General features: G+C 47.3%; 1 protein-coding gene across 1 annotated transcript; it reads left to right on the plus strand.

Annotated features, from left to right (window-relative positions):
- The first annotated feature begins 3170 nt into the window (after nucleotides 1-3170).
- LOC143810240 (transcription factor 23-like) lies at nucleotides 3171-11120 on the plus strand. Its single transcript, XM_077293107.1, has 3 exons — nucleotides 3171-3424; nucleotides 3616-3894; nucleotides 9343-11120. The coding sequence occupies exons 1-3, from the start codon at nucleotides 3278-3280 to the stop codon at nucleotides 9421-9423; spliced, it is 507 nt and encodes a 168-aa protein (XP_077149222.1). The 5' UTR covers nucleotides 3171-3277; the 3' UTR covers nucleotides 9424-11120.
- The last annotated feature ends 2553 nt before the right edge of the window (nucleotides 11121-13673 follow it).

Genomic DNA, 13673 nt, shown 5'->3' on the forward strand with positions numbered 1-13673 from the left:
GCTCACCAGGCGAAACACCTGACAGATGACCGGAGGACCACAGTGGAGAAGATGGTCCCTCCGACAACTCCAAAGGTGCTACAGGCCTTCCTTGGTCAAGTTTCATATTGCAGAGCCTGGACCCCTGATGCTTCCGTCCTAATGCAGCCTCTGTGTGAATACGTCAGTGTGACCCCGTTCCTCCAGACAGATGTGGTCTTCAGTTCGTTCAAGAAGTTAAAAGGCTCTGTAGTCCCAGCGCCAGCACTAGGCCTATCCGACTACAAGAAGCCATTCCATCTCTACTTGATGAGAAAAGAAGGCCTTGCTACTGGAGTCCTGACACAGCTTCAGGGGGGAAAGCAGAGACTTTCGGACTACTTTTCAGCTTGCCTGGATCCAGTTGCAAGGGAAGCCTCTTCCTCCCGCATGAAGGCAGCAGTTGCAGCACACGCCCTCCTGGACAGGACTACTGACATCAGTGGAAAAACCATTGGAAATCCTGGCTCTGCATGACATCTCAGCAATCCTCAACCAAACCCAGCCAAAACATCTCTCCACCGCCAGGCATCTTCGCCTCCAGTGCTCTCTACTCCTGCCCAACAATGTCACCATCTCCAGATGCACAGTCCTCAATCCGCCCACTCTACTCCCACTCCCAAGGGGGGATACAGATACGGATCCTCAGATAAAAAGTCTGATCAAAATCTGCATGATACCTTCTGCAGGGATCTGAATTTGCTCCGGACGGATGACCATGATTGCTTCAGCATCATGCAACAGGAAACAGCAGGACTACCCAAGGTGGCAGAAGAGCCACTGACCAACCCAGAGTTGATCCTCTATGTGGATGGCTCCAGATTTGCAGATGATGAAGGAAGATTCCACACGGGAGGTGCAGCGACCAGCAATCAAGAGATCCTGTGGTCCAGAAGTCTGCCGCCCAGTCTGTCAGCCCAGGAAGCAGAACTGATAGCGCTGATGAAGGCCTACCAGATGGCAGAAGACAAGACTGAGAAAATGTTTACCGATTCAAGGTACTTGCATGGCATAGCACACGACTTCGGACCCATCTGGGCTGCAAGGGACTTCCTCACAGCAAGCGGAACAACCGTGAAGCATCAATGGAGCCATTAAGGACCTGCTGAACACACCTCAACTTCCAAAAGTGGTGACAATGCTAAAAGTCAAAGCGCATGGAAAACTGAACACAGTAGGGGCACGAGGCAACAGCATGGCGGATATGGCAGCCAAAGAAACAGTCAAGGGAAGACAATATGGACAAGTGGAAGAGGTCGTAGAGCCGGACGGCTACTACAGGACGGCTGAAGACAGGAAGCCTGACAAGATGACGTCCTGTGATCTGCTCAAAAGGTTGCAAGAGCAAGCCCCAAAGGACAAGAAGGAATGCTGGATGCAGAAGTGAGCAACACATGAAGAAGGAAGGGTATACTAAATGGACTACAAACCCTGTTTACCCCGAAGCATGTACCCTATGGTGGTCCAGTGGGCACATGGGCCCACACACAGATTAAAGACACAGATGAATGATCCGATTGGTGCTTACTGGTTCACTCCAGAAATCTCCACCCTAACAGCCAAGTTCATAAACAGCTGTCTGACCTGTGGCAAATGCAACCCTGGGAGAATGAAGAAAGTTCCCACACATCGTCTTGCCAGACCACTGTACCCCCTTCCAGAGGATCCAGATAGACCACATCCAGATGCCGCCAAGTGGAGAATTCGAATATGCCCTTGTGGCCGTGGACATGTTCTCAAGATGACAGCCAGAAGCTTTCCCAGTGAGGAACCAGTCAGCAAAGACTACTGCAAAGAAGCTACTCTCAGAGACGAGATATGCAGCTATGGGGTCCCAGAAGTGAGAGAGTGACCAGGGACCCGCATTCACAGCAAATCTCACACGAGAGATCTAGTCAGCAGTAGGATCAGACTTAGGCCTACACACTCCCAATCACACTACTCAGTGTTAGGCACACTCCCAGAGGCCCAGAAAAGCTGTCACCATATGAAATTTTGTTTGTGTCTAGTCCCAGGTTAGGGGTATCCTTTCCTTTAGCAGCTGATTATGCAATATGATACTTTGTCTGCTTATGTAATTGAAATCACCAAGAAACTTGCTAACATCCATTCTCGAGTTTTTTTCTTCATTGCCAGATCCAGATTCAGTGTCCGGTATGCACTCCTAGAAGCCAGGAGACTGGGTGTTGGTGAAAAAGCTTGTAAGGAGAACACCACTCGATCCCAGATTTGATGGTCCTGCTCAAGTGCTGCTGATGACACCAAACTCTGTGAAACTGGATGGAAGACCCACTTGGATCCACTCATCGCATGGCAAGAAAGCTCCCCTACCAGAAGATGACACCCAAGCCAGAATGATGTCGTGGATGCCCTGCCTGACCGAACAGATGACCTACCTGATAAAGACTACACATCGCTCACTACACATGCTATTGACTAAGAGACTGATTGCAACGAACCCCCGTTAGGGACAGATCTCCTGACCGCCCATTTGCGAAAAGTCTGTATGGAGTGGGGCACAGGCGTTAGGCTTGTGTCAGTTCGCCAACAGCACAAAAGAGTTGCAGCGCTTTGGGACAGGAGGCTAGGATTAGGGCAAGTGATATCTAAGGGGGGCTTGTGATAGAAATATATATATCATGTAGATCTCACTTGCATGTATACTCCTCTATAATCAAATATATACATTATAATCAATGGTTTAAAATGGCTGACACAAACTAATATAACCTAGACAGATCATAAAATGGCTGACATGAACTAATATAAACCAGACAGATCGTATGGGGTTTTCCATCCTTAAAAGCAGAAGAATGTCAGATGTTTGACTGCTGATCGAATGTCTCAGCTTAATCAGCAGTCATATGAGCATTAATCACCATATTCCATATATGTTTAGATAACCAATGACAGACGAGCTAGACAATATGGTAATTAACTAACCACCCCTGACAACCCCTAACCACTCCTTTCTATGTGAAAATATAAAACTATGTATGTACAATAAAGTATCAGTATTGATGGAATGTTGTTCTGTCACAGTTGTGTACAGTCCATTCTTGATGAGCGCTCAAAATACTCAGTCTAATTGGGAGCGGCCACAGCACACACAGGGATATATTTATCCAACCCTAATATTTCCATAACAGAGCCTCATCCACATCAACCCCCCCAGATTCCTCTCATTTCATCAGAAGGAAACTCTTGGCAGAGGAGTGAATGGAGCACGATGAAACTTCAGTTCTAGCTAAGTGGGGACATGGAGCGGACGGAACCAGGAGACGTGGCCCCAACCGGGTGGCATGTCCGTATCCCAGGACCAGTCACTGCTCCAGAAGGTAGAGCAAAGGGAGAAGAGCAGCTGCCCACCATGTGGAAGAGCAGTAGACGGAGGGGCATCAAGGCTGTGAGTAGGTTCTCCATACTAGATACATTATATGTGCTCTCATCTTTACATACACTGTGTATAACAGACCTCATAATAAGTTACATCCATAATGTCTTCTCCTCAGATCTTCTAAATACTCATCAGTTTGGGACCCTTAGTCCTTTCTCCTGCACATTTCAGATGTCTATGATCATTTTTGTCTTTTCCAGGTTCCAAATGTCGACAAAACCAACAAATTGATCCAAGGAAAAGAGTCCCCAGAGAACAATGCTCGAGAGAGGAACCGTGTCCGGACCCTAAGACAAGCCTTCCTGTCCCTACAGGCAGCGCTGCCCTCCGTTCCCCCTGGCACCAAATTATCCAAGTTAGATGTCCTTGTCCTGGCCACCAGTTACATCGCCCACCTCACCCAAACCCTGCACCAAGAGAGACCCCCACCCGTGGGCCATCAGACTGGAAGAGGCCCGGGGTACCTGCACCCTATGAAGGTACTTGGTATCAGGGGGCTCAGCCTGGGGGCCTGTTTGAAATGGAATATTTTTGTATGTTCTTCGACTTTTTACTGTTATGACATTAGACTGGGAGACTAAAGAGAATATGTCAGCTGATACGTGGTGTATCACAGTGTATCTGGCGATACGTGGTGTATCACAGTGTATCTGCCGATACGTGGTGTATCACAGTGTATCTGCCGATACGTGGTGTATCACAGTGTATCTGCCGATACGTGGTGTATCACAGTGTATCTGCCGATACGTGGTGTATCACAGTGTATCTGCTGATACGTGGTGTATCACAGTGTATCTGCTGATACGTGGTGTATCACGGTGTATCGGCTGACATGTGGTGTATCATGTTGTATCGGCTGACATGTGGTGTATCACGGTATATCGGCTGACACATGGTGAATCATGGAGTATCGGCTGATAAGTGGTGTATCATGGTGTATCGGCTGAAACGTGGTGTATCATTGTGCATTGGCTGATATGTGGTGTATCATGGTGTATTGACTTACACATGGTGTATCGGCTGATACGTGGTGTATCATGGTGTATCGGCTGACACGTGGCGTATCATGGTGTATCGGCTGATACGTGGTGTATCATTATGCATTGGCTGATGTGGTGTATCATGGTGTATTGACTTAGACATGGTGTATCGGCTGATACGTTGTGTATCATGATGTATCGGCTGACACGTGGCGTATCATGGTGTATCGGCTGATACGTGGTGTATCGTGGTGTATCGGCTGATACGTGGTGTATCGTGGTGTATCGGCTGATACGTGGTGTATCGTGGTGTATCGGCTGATACGTGGTGTATCGTGGTGTATCGGCTGATACGTGGTGTATCATTGTGCATTGGCTGATGTGGTGTATCATGGTGTATTGACTTACACATGGTGTATCGGCTGATACGTTGTGTATCATGATGTATCGGCTGACACGTGGCGTATCATGGTGTATCGGCTGATACGTGGTGTATCGGCTGATACGTGGTGTATCGTGGTGTATCGGCTGATACGTGGTGTATCGGCTGATACGTGGTGTATCATGGTGTATCGGCTGATACGTGGTGTATCATGGTGGATCGGTTGATACATGGTACCCAAACCGCCGCATCATCTGTTTGATCACACCCACTTGCTGCGTTTCAGAAACAAACATACTGTTAATAGCCGCCAGGGACCGAGGTGCACGGGTGACTAGTCGTACAGGCGGGTCCCCGGGGGCTTCTCCCCTGCCGATGATAGGGACTGATAAGTCTCTACCTATACGCACACACAGGCAGGCACATGCCAGTCACTGTCAGCGGCCAGGGAGAAGCCACGGGGGACCCGCCTGTACTAGTCACCCGCTCATCTCAGTCCCCGGCAGCCATTAAAAGCATTTTCTTCTGTGAAACGCCAGTGTTTCAGACAAGCATATATCGCTGTTAGTACAGGCAGTGGCTGATACATGCTGTGCACGGTTTGGGCAGCACATCGTATCAGCTGACAGGTTCCCTTCAGCCGGGGAATCCATATTGACCCCAGAATAGAACACTGCACCCATGCCCATTCCCTGAGGTCCAACACACCCAAAAATTAAAATTACGCATGTACTAGTCATCTGCATTGTGATGAGAATGAAAAGTGCAAATCTCCCTAACCTGCCTGCAGTGAAGAGCCCACACTCACATGAATAGTCAGCAGAATCAGCTCATTATCAGTAGAGGGCAGGGTCAGCAGAGTCATCTCAGAGGGCGGAGTCAGCAGAGTAGCCTCACTATCAGTAGAGGGCTGAGTCAGCAGGGTCATCACATTATCAGAGGGCGGGATCAGCAGTCATCTCATTATTACAGGGCAGGGTCAGCAGAGTCATCTCGTTATCTTAAGAGGGTGGGGTCAGCAGAGGAATTTCATTATCATTAGAGGAGGGGTCAGCAGAGTCATCTCATCAGAGGGCGGGGTCAGCCAATTCATCTCGTTAGAGGGCAGGGTCAGTAGTAATCTCAATATCAGTGGACGGCGGGGTCAGCAGTCATCTCATTATCATTAGAGGGTGGAGTCATCAGTCATCTCATCATCATTAGAGGGCGGGGTCAGCAGAGTCATCTTATCCTCAGAGTGCTGTGTCAACAGAGTCATCTGATCATTAGTTGGCGGGGTTTGCAGTTCTCATCATTAGAGGGCGAGGTCAGCAGAGTTATCTCCATTAGAGGGTGGAGTCAGCAATCATCTCATTACCATTAGAGAGTGGGATCTGCAGAGTCATCTCATCAGAGGGTGTGGTCAGCAGAGTCATCTCATCATCAGAGGGTGGGGGTCAGCAGAGTAATTTCATTATCCTTAGAGGGCGAGATCATCAGAGTAATTTCATTATCATTAAAGGGTGGGGTGAGTAGTCATTTCATTATCCTTAGAAGGCGGGGTCAGCAGAGTCATCTCATTACCATTAGAGAACAGGGTCAGCAGAGTCATATCATCATTGAAGGTTGGAGTAAGCAGAGTCATCTCATCATTAGAGAACAGGGTCAGCAGTGTCATCTCATCAACACAGAGTGGGGTCAGCAGAGCCATCTCATCATCATTAGAGGGCAGGGTCAGCAGAGCCATCTCATTATCATTAGAGGGCAGGGTTAGCAGGGTCATCTCATCATCATTAGAGGGAGGGGTTAGTAGTCATTTCAATATCCTAGAGAGCGGGGGCAGCAGAGTCATCTCATCATTGGAGGACGGGGTCAAATGAGTCATCTCATTATCCTTAGAGGGAGGGGTCAGCAGAGTCATATCATCATTAGAGGGCCTGGTCAGCTGAGTCATCTCATTATCCTTAGAGGGTGGGGTCAGATGAGTCATCTCATTATCCATAGAGGGAGGGGTCAGCAGAGTCATCTCATTATCCTTAGAGGACGAGGTCAGTCAAGTCATCTCATCATCATTAGAGGGAGGGGTCAGTAGTCATTTCAATATCCTAGAGAGCGGGGGCAGCAGAGTCATCTCATCATTGGAGGGTGGGGTTAACAGAGTCATCTCATTATCCTTAGAGGACGGGGTCAGATGAGTCATCTCATTATCCTTAGAGGGAGGGGTTAGCAGAGTCATATCATCATTAGAGGGCCTGGTCAGTGAGTCATCTCATTATCCTTAGAGGGAGGGGTCAGCAGAGTCATCTCATTATCCTTAGAGGACGAGGTCAGTCGAGTCATCTCATCATCATTAGAGAGTGGGGTAAGTAGTGTCATATCATCATGATTAGATGGTGGGGTCTGCAAAGTCATCTCATTATCCTTAGAGGGCGGGGTGAGATGAGTCATCATTATCCATAGAGGGTGGGGTCAGTAGTCATCTCGTTATCCTTAGAGGGCGGGGCTCAGCAGAATCATCTCATTATCATTAGAGGGCATGGTCAGCAGAGTCACCTCATCCTTGCAGGGATTGGTCAGATGAGTCATCTTATTATCCTTAGAGGGCAGGGTCAGCAGTCATCTCATCATCATTAGAGGGTGGGGTTCAGCAGAGTCATTTCTTTATCCTTAGAGGGCAGGGATGACAGAATCATATTATTATTATTTATATAGCACCATTAATTCCATGGTGCTGTACATGAGAAAAGGGGTTACGTACAGGGTTATAGATATCATTAACAGTAAACAAATTTACAATGACCGACCGGTACAGAGGGGAGAGGACCCTGTCCCGGATTTACATTCTACATCTTATGATTGTTAGCGGGCAGGGACGACAGAGACATTTCATCATTAGAGGGAAGGGTCAGCAGTGTCATCTCACTGTCATTAGATTCCTCTCATTATTGCTGGAGAGATCTAGAAGGCAGAGTGACATTATACACAGAGATAAGAGTCTGTATGCATCTCACATCTATGCAATACAGCAGGTAAAGGTCTCTGTGCTTAATTCTTCTGATAGCCACTAGGTGGCTTATTATCCAACTAGATAGTAGCCCGATTCTAACGCATCGGGTATTCTAGAATATGTATGTAGTTTATTTATGAAGATTTTAGAATAATACATTGAATACACAGGATTCGGCCAACCGCGACCAATTAGCGAAGCATGGTTCAAATCCCGCACCAATTCGTGGCCGGACTGCGCCTGTCGCTCATTGTTTGCGGCCGGCCTCGTAGTATATAGCACAGCCACGTAGTACATAGCACAGCCCACGGAGTATATAACACAGACACATAGTTTATAACAGCCCACGTAGGATATAACACAGCCCACGCACGCAGTGCATAACACAGCCCACGCACGCAGTGCATAACACAGCCCATGCAGTGCCTAACACAGCCCACGTAGAATATAACAGCCCATGTAGTGTATAACAGCCACGTAGTATATTACACAGCCCATGTAGTATATTGCACAGCCCACGTAGTATATCGCACAGCCCACGTAGTATATCGCACAGCCCATGCAGTATATTGCACAGCCACATAGTATATTGCACAGCCCACATATTATATTGCACAGCCCAAGTAGTATATTGCGCTGCCCACGTAGTATATAACACAGCCCAAGCAGTATATAACACAGCCCAAGCAGTATATCACACAGCCCACGTAGTATATTGCACAGCCCACGTAGTATATAACACAGCCCAAGCAGTATATAACACAGCCCACGTAGTATATTGCACAGCCCACGTAGTATATAACACAGCCCAAGCAGTATATAACACAGCCCACGTAGTATATTGCACAGCCCACGTAGTATATAACACAGCCCAAGCAGTATATAACACAGCCCACGTAGTATATAGCAATGTGGGCATCATATCCCTGTTAAATAAAAAGAATTAAAATAAAAAATAGTTATATCCTCACCTTCCGTTGGCCCCCGGATCCAGGCGAAGCGGTTACCGACGCTCCTTGCGCGCTCCGGTCCCAAGAGTGCATTGCGGTCTCGCAATATGATGACGTAGCGGTCCCGCGAGACCACTACGTCATCATCTCGCGAGATCGCAATGCATGGAGGCGTCACCGGAGCGTCGCGAGGAGCAGGAAAGGCCTGTTCTGGATCCGAGGGGCCGACGGACGGTGAGTATATAGCTATTTTTTTTTTATTATTTTTAACATTAGATGTTTTTACTATTGACGCTGCATAGGCAGCATCAATAGTAAAAAGTTGGTCACACAGGGTTAATAGCAGCGTTAACGGACTGCGTTACCAGCGGCATAACGCGGTCCGTTACCGCTGCCATTAACCCTGTGTGAGGGCTGACTGGAGGGGAGTACGGAGCGGGCACTGACTGCGGGGAGTAAGGAGCGGCCATTTTGCCACTGGACTGTGCCCGTCGCTGATTGGTCGTGGCTCTTTTGCCGCGACCAATCAGGGACTTGGGATTTCCTTGACAAGACAGACAGAAAGACGGAAGTGACCCTTAGACAATTATATAGTAGAAGATCTTCATACTTGTCCCTCTCTCCTATAGAAGTGGCCGATGAGGTCTCGGCTGTACGCTGAAGCCCTGGAGTATGAGGCGTCCGGCAGATCCACGGCCATTGAGGACTAAAGAGACAGCGGATCTCCCTACAGACTGAACTCAATGAGAGCGACGTCAGACTCCGTGCTCTCCACCTACAAGTCTTCCCTGTTACAGTGATTATGGTTCTAGAATCTAGATAACAGTAACTCCAGCTGTGGACAGAAAGGTTATATTAATTATCTTGTTAAGGGGGTATTCATAACTCAAAAACTGAAGCCAGAGCACTTTATGATTGAGGGGATGCCAGGTGAGTACACTGCATGGTGGCCAGAGCTAAGTACAATCAGATTTTTTGCATACAGATTTATACAGCCGCCACTAGAGGGAGCTCACTACATACAGATTTATACAGCCACCACTAGAGGGATCTCACTGCATACAGATTTATACAGCCACCACTAGAGAGATCTTACTACATACAGATTTATACAGCCGCCACTAGAGGGAGCTCACTGCATACAGATTTATACAGCCACCACTAGAGAGATCTTACTACATACAGATTTATACAGCCATTAGAGGGATCTCCCTGCATACAGATTTATACAGCCACCACTAGAGAGATCTTACTACATACAGATTTATACAGCCGCCACTAGAGAGATCTTACTACATACAGATTTATACAGCCGCCACTAGAGGGAGCTCACTGCATACAGATTTATACAGCCACCACTAGAGAGATCTTACTACATACAGATTTATACAGCCGCCACTAGAGGGAGCTCACTGCATACAGATTTATACAGCCACCACTAGAGGGAGCTCACTGCATACAGATTTATACAGTCACCACTAGAGGGAGCTCACTGCATACAGATTTATACAGACACCACTAAGGGGAGCTCACTACACACAGAGATAAAGGAAAGGTCAGTCTATCAATAAATTTACTTTAAGAATAATTTCAACATATAAAAGTAGTTATACACAAAAACAAGGTCACACTATCCAGCCCCAGTGTCCTGCTGTGGGATTGTTTGATGCCCCTCAACTCAATGGACACACCATCAGCAGGCACCACGCCACAATCTGATTCCTTCTGCGTGGAAGTGACGTCTTCGACAACCCTAGAAATCCCTTTAACGTGGAGAATCACCTAGCAATGAATGGAGCTGGATCACATCACATGGTTTGTCTTCAACTTTGAGGAATGAAATCAAAAGAAATGAAGAAACAAAACAACTCCCCTACATGGATGGAGGAGGTCAGGACGAGCATCTGCTCTTCATCATGGCAGCTCCAGGATTGCCCGAACACAAGACGCCTCGTGAGGAGGAGGAGCACAAGCGATAACCTCGGCCTCCAGCCATGAAACCCCCGACCTGAGTTACATCATGCTCCGACCAGGGGTATTTTATTTTTTCCGCTTTCGTTTTTTGCTCCCCTCCTTCCCAGAGCCAGAACTTTTTTTATTTTTCCATCAATATGGCCATGGGAGGGCTTGCTTTTTGCGTTGTACTTTTGAACACCATTGGTTTTAACATATCATGTACTGGAAAACAGGGGAAAAAAATGGTGAAATTGCAAAAAAAAAAAAAAAAGTGAAATCCCAGTTTTTTTGTTTTTACCCTGTTCACTAAATGCTAAAACTGAGCTGCCATTATGATTCTCCAGGTCATTACGAGTTCATAGACACCAGACATGTCTAGGTTCTTTTTTTATCTAAGTGGTGAAAAAAAAAAATCCAAATGTTAAAAATAAAAAAAAAATTGCTCCATTTTCCGATACCCGTAGCGTCTCCATTTTTTGTGATCTCGGGTTGAGTGAGGGCTTATGTTTTGCTCGCCGAGCTGATGTTTTTAATGATACCATTTTGGTGCAGATACGTTCTTTTGTTCGCCCGTTATTGCATTTTAATACAATGTTACGGTGACCAAAAAACACAATTCTGGCATTTTTACTTTTTATTCTTTTTTTATTGATAGATCGGGCGATTCTGAATGCGGTCATACCAAATATGTGTGTCTGATTTTTTTTATTGTTTTATTTTGAATGGGGCGAAAGGGGGGTGATATGAACTTTTATTTTTGTTTTTTAAAAAAGGAAGTTTTCCAAGAATAATAGTAAAATGGAAGAAAAGAATGAAAAATTGTTTTTTTCCCCTCAAAAATACTGTTTTAGCCTCACATTTTTCTTTTTTGCAATTCTAACGGGGGAAATTAGACCTCATAAGTAGTTGTGTAACTTCTCCCGAGTACACCGATACCAGTTATGTGGTAGAAAACTATTGTTCTGGCTCACAGCCGGGCTCCAACACAAAGGAAGGAGTGCCGTTGTGGAAGGCAGACTGTGCTACCACCATGCCACATTTGTGGAGTCCGTGTAGTGCCGGAAAAGCAGTAACCCCACCGTAAGTGACCACATTGAGGAGCTGATCTAGGGGCACATTCAGACAGGGGTTTACTGGTATTTGTAATCTGGGGGCACATGGAGTTGTGCAGAGTACATCAGGGTGTAATAAAGGGGTTAATCGTGTAATATTCATTTATGCACAGGGTGTCACACTGAATAATGGGATTCTGGCACGCTGGTGTAGAAGTTCTCCACAGAGATCGTAACCCTGATCTTCCCACCTACTCTCAGGACAGGAGGAGAGAGGGGCATTCAAGGGAGTGACACCCGGATTATGTCAGTGTACCAAGGGTTTATTTCACACATATATTGTCTTCGTACTGGGCAGATATTGCCAGAATTTAAGCATACTCCACTTTGGGAAACATAGACTGGCAGAAGTTTTTAAAGTCAAAGTTGGGCTCACCTCGTGGTGGACACTGCACGTTACCGTTACGACATACGGACTACACTCTGATGACGTCCGATAAAACATCACATATAGTGCTCGGCGGGCGTCACAGCAGTGTGAACTAATGCAAACACTGAAGAACAGCCTTAAAGCCTGGCATCACAAGTCAAAGCAGGTCAGCATAAGGACCACCTGCCTAAACCGGAATAAAGTGGTGCAGAGCAGTCATCAAGAGGTTAAATTGATCTCTTGGACAGTGATTGGTTGGGAGGCAGTCACAGTTTTGGGAAATTGTATTTGCAAATGTATTGAAATTGCTGTGATTGGCAGATAGCGACGGGGTCCTGTAAAGCCCTCTGCTCATCTCTACTTCATCGGGGATCCATAAAGCCTTCTGCTCCTCTCTACTGGACCGGTGCCCTGTAAAAGCCTTCTATTCATTTCTACTGCATCGGGGTCCCGTAAAGCTCTCTGCTCATCTCTATTTCACTGGGGTCCCATAAAGCCCTCTATTCATTTCTACTGGACCGTGGTCCCGTAAAGCCCTCTGCTCAGCTCTACTTCACCAAGGTCACGCAAAGCCCTCTGCACACTTCTACTGGACTGGGGTCCTGTAAAGCCCTTTTGCTCAGCTCTACTGGACCGGTGTCCCATAAAGCCCTCTGCTCTGCTGGACAAGGGTCCCGTAAAGCCCACTGCTCACTTCTACTGCACCAGGGTCCCGTAAAGCCCTCTGCTCATTTCTACTGGACCGGTGCCCCGTAAAAGCACTTTGCTCATCCCTACTGCACCAGGGTCCTGTAAAGCCCTCTGCTCTACTGGACTAGGGTCCCATAAAGCCCTCTGCTCACCTCAACTGGACCTGTATCCCGTAAAGCCCTCTGCTCATCTTTACTGGACCAGCGTCCCATAAAGCCCTCTGCTCATCTTTACTGGACCAGCGTCCCATAAAGCCCTCTGCTCACCTCTACTGGTCCAGTGTCCCATAAAGCCCTCTGCTCATCTCTACTACACCAGGATCCCGTAAAGCCCTCTGCTCATCTCTACTGGACCAGGGTCCTGTAAAGCGCTCAGCTCATCTCTACTACACCAGGGTTCCATAATGCCCTCTGCTCATCTCTACTACACCGGTGTCCCGTAAAGCACTCTGCTCATCTCTACTACACCAGGGTCCCGTAAAGCCCTCAGCTCATCTCTACTGGACCAGGGTCCCGTAAAGCCCTCAGCTCATCTCTACTGGACCAGCGTCCCATAAAGCCCTGTGCTCATCTCTACTGGTCCAGTGTCCCATAAAGCGCTCAGCTCTACTACACCAGTGTCCCGTAAAGCCCTCTGCTCATCTCTACTGGACCAGCGTCCCATAAAGCCCTGTACTCATCTCTACTGGTCCAGTGTCCCATAAAGCGCTCAGCTCAGCTCTACTACACCAGTGTCCCGTAAAGCCCTGTGCTCATCTCTACTGGTCCAGTGTCCCATAAAGCGCTCAGCTCTACTACACCAGGGTCCCGTAAAGCCCTCAGCTCATCTCTAC

Source organism: Ranitomeya variabilis, chromosome 2, assembly GCF_051348905.1.
Source record: "Ranitomeya variabilis isolate aRanVar5 chromosome 2, aRanVar5.hap1, whole genome shotgun sequence".
NCBI lineage: Eukaryota > Metazoa > Chordata > Amphibia > Anura > Dendrobatidae > Ranitomeya > Ranitomeya variabilis.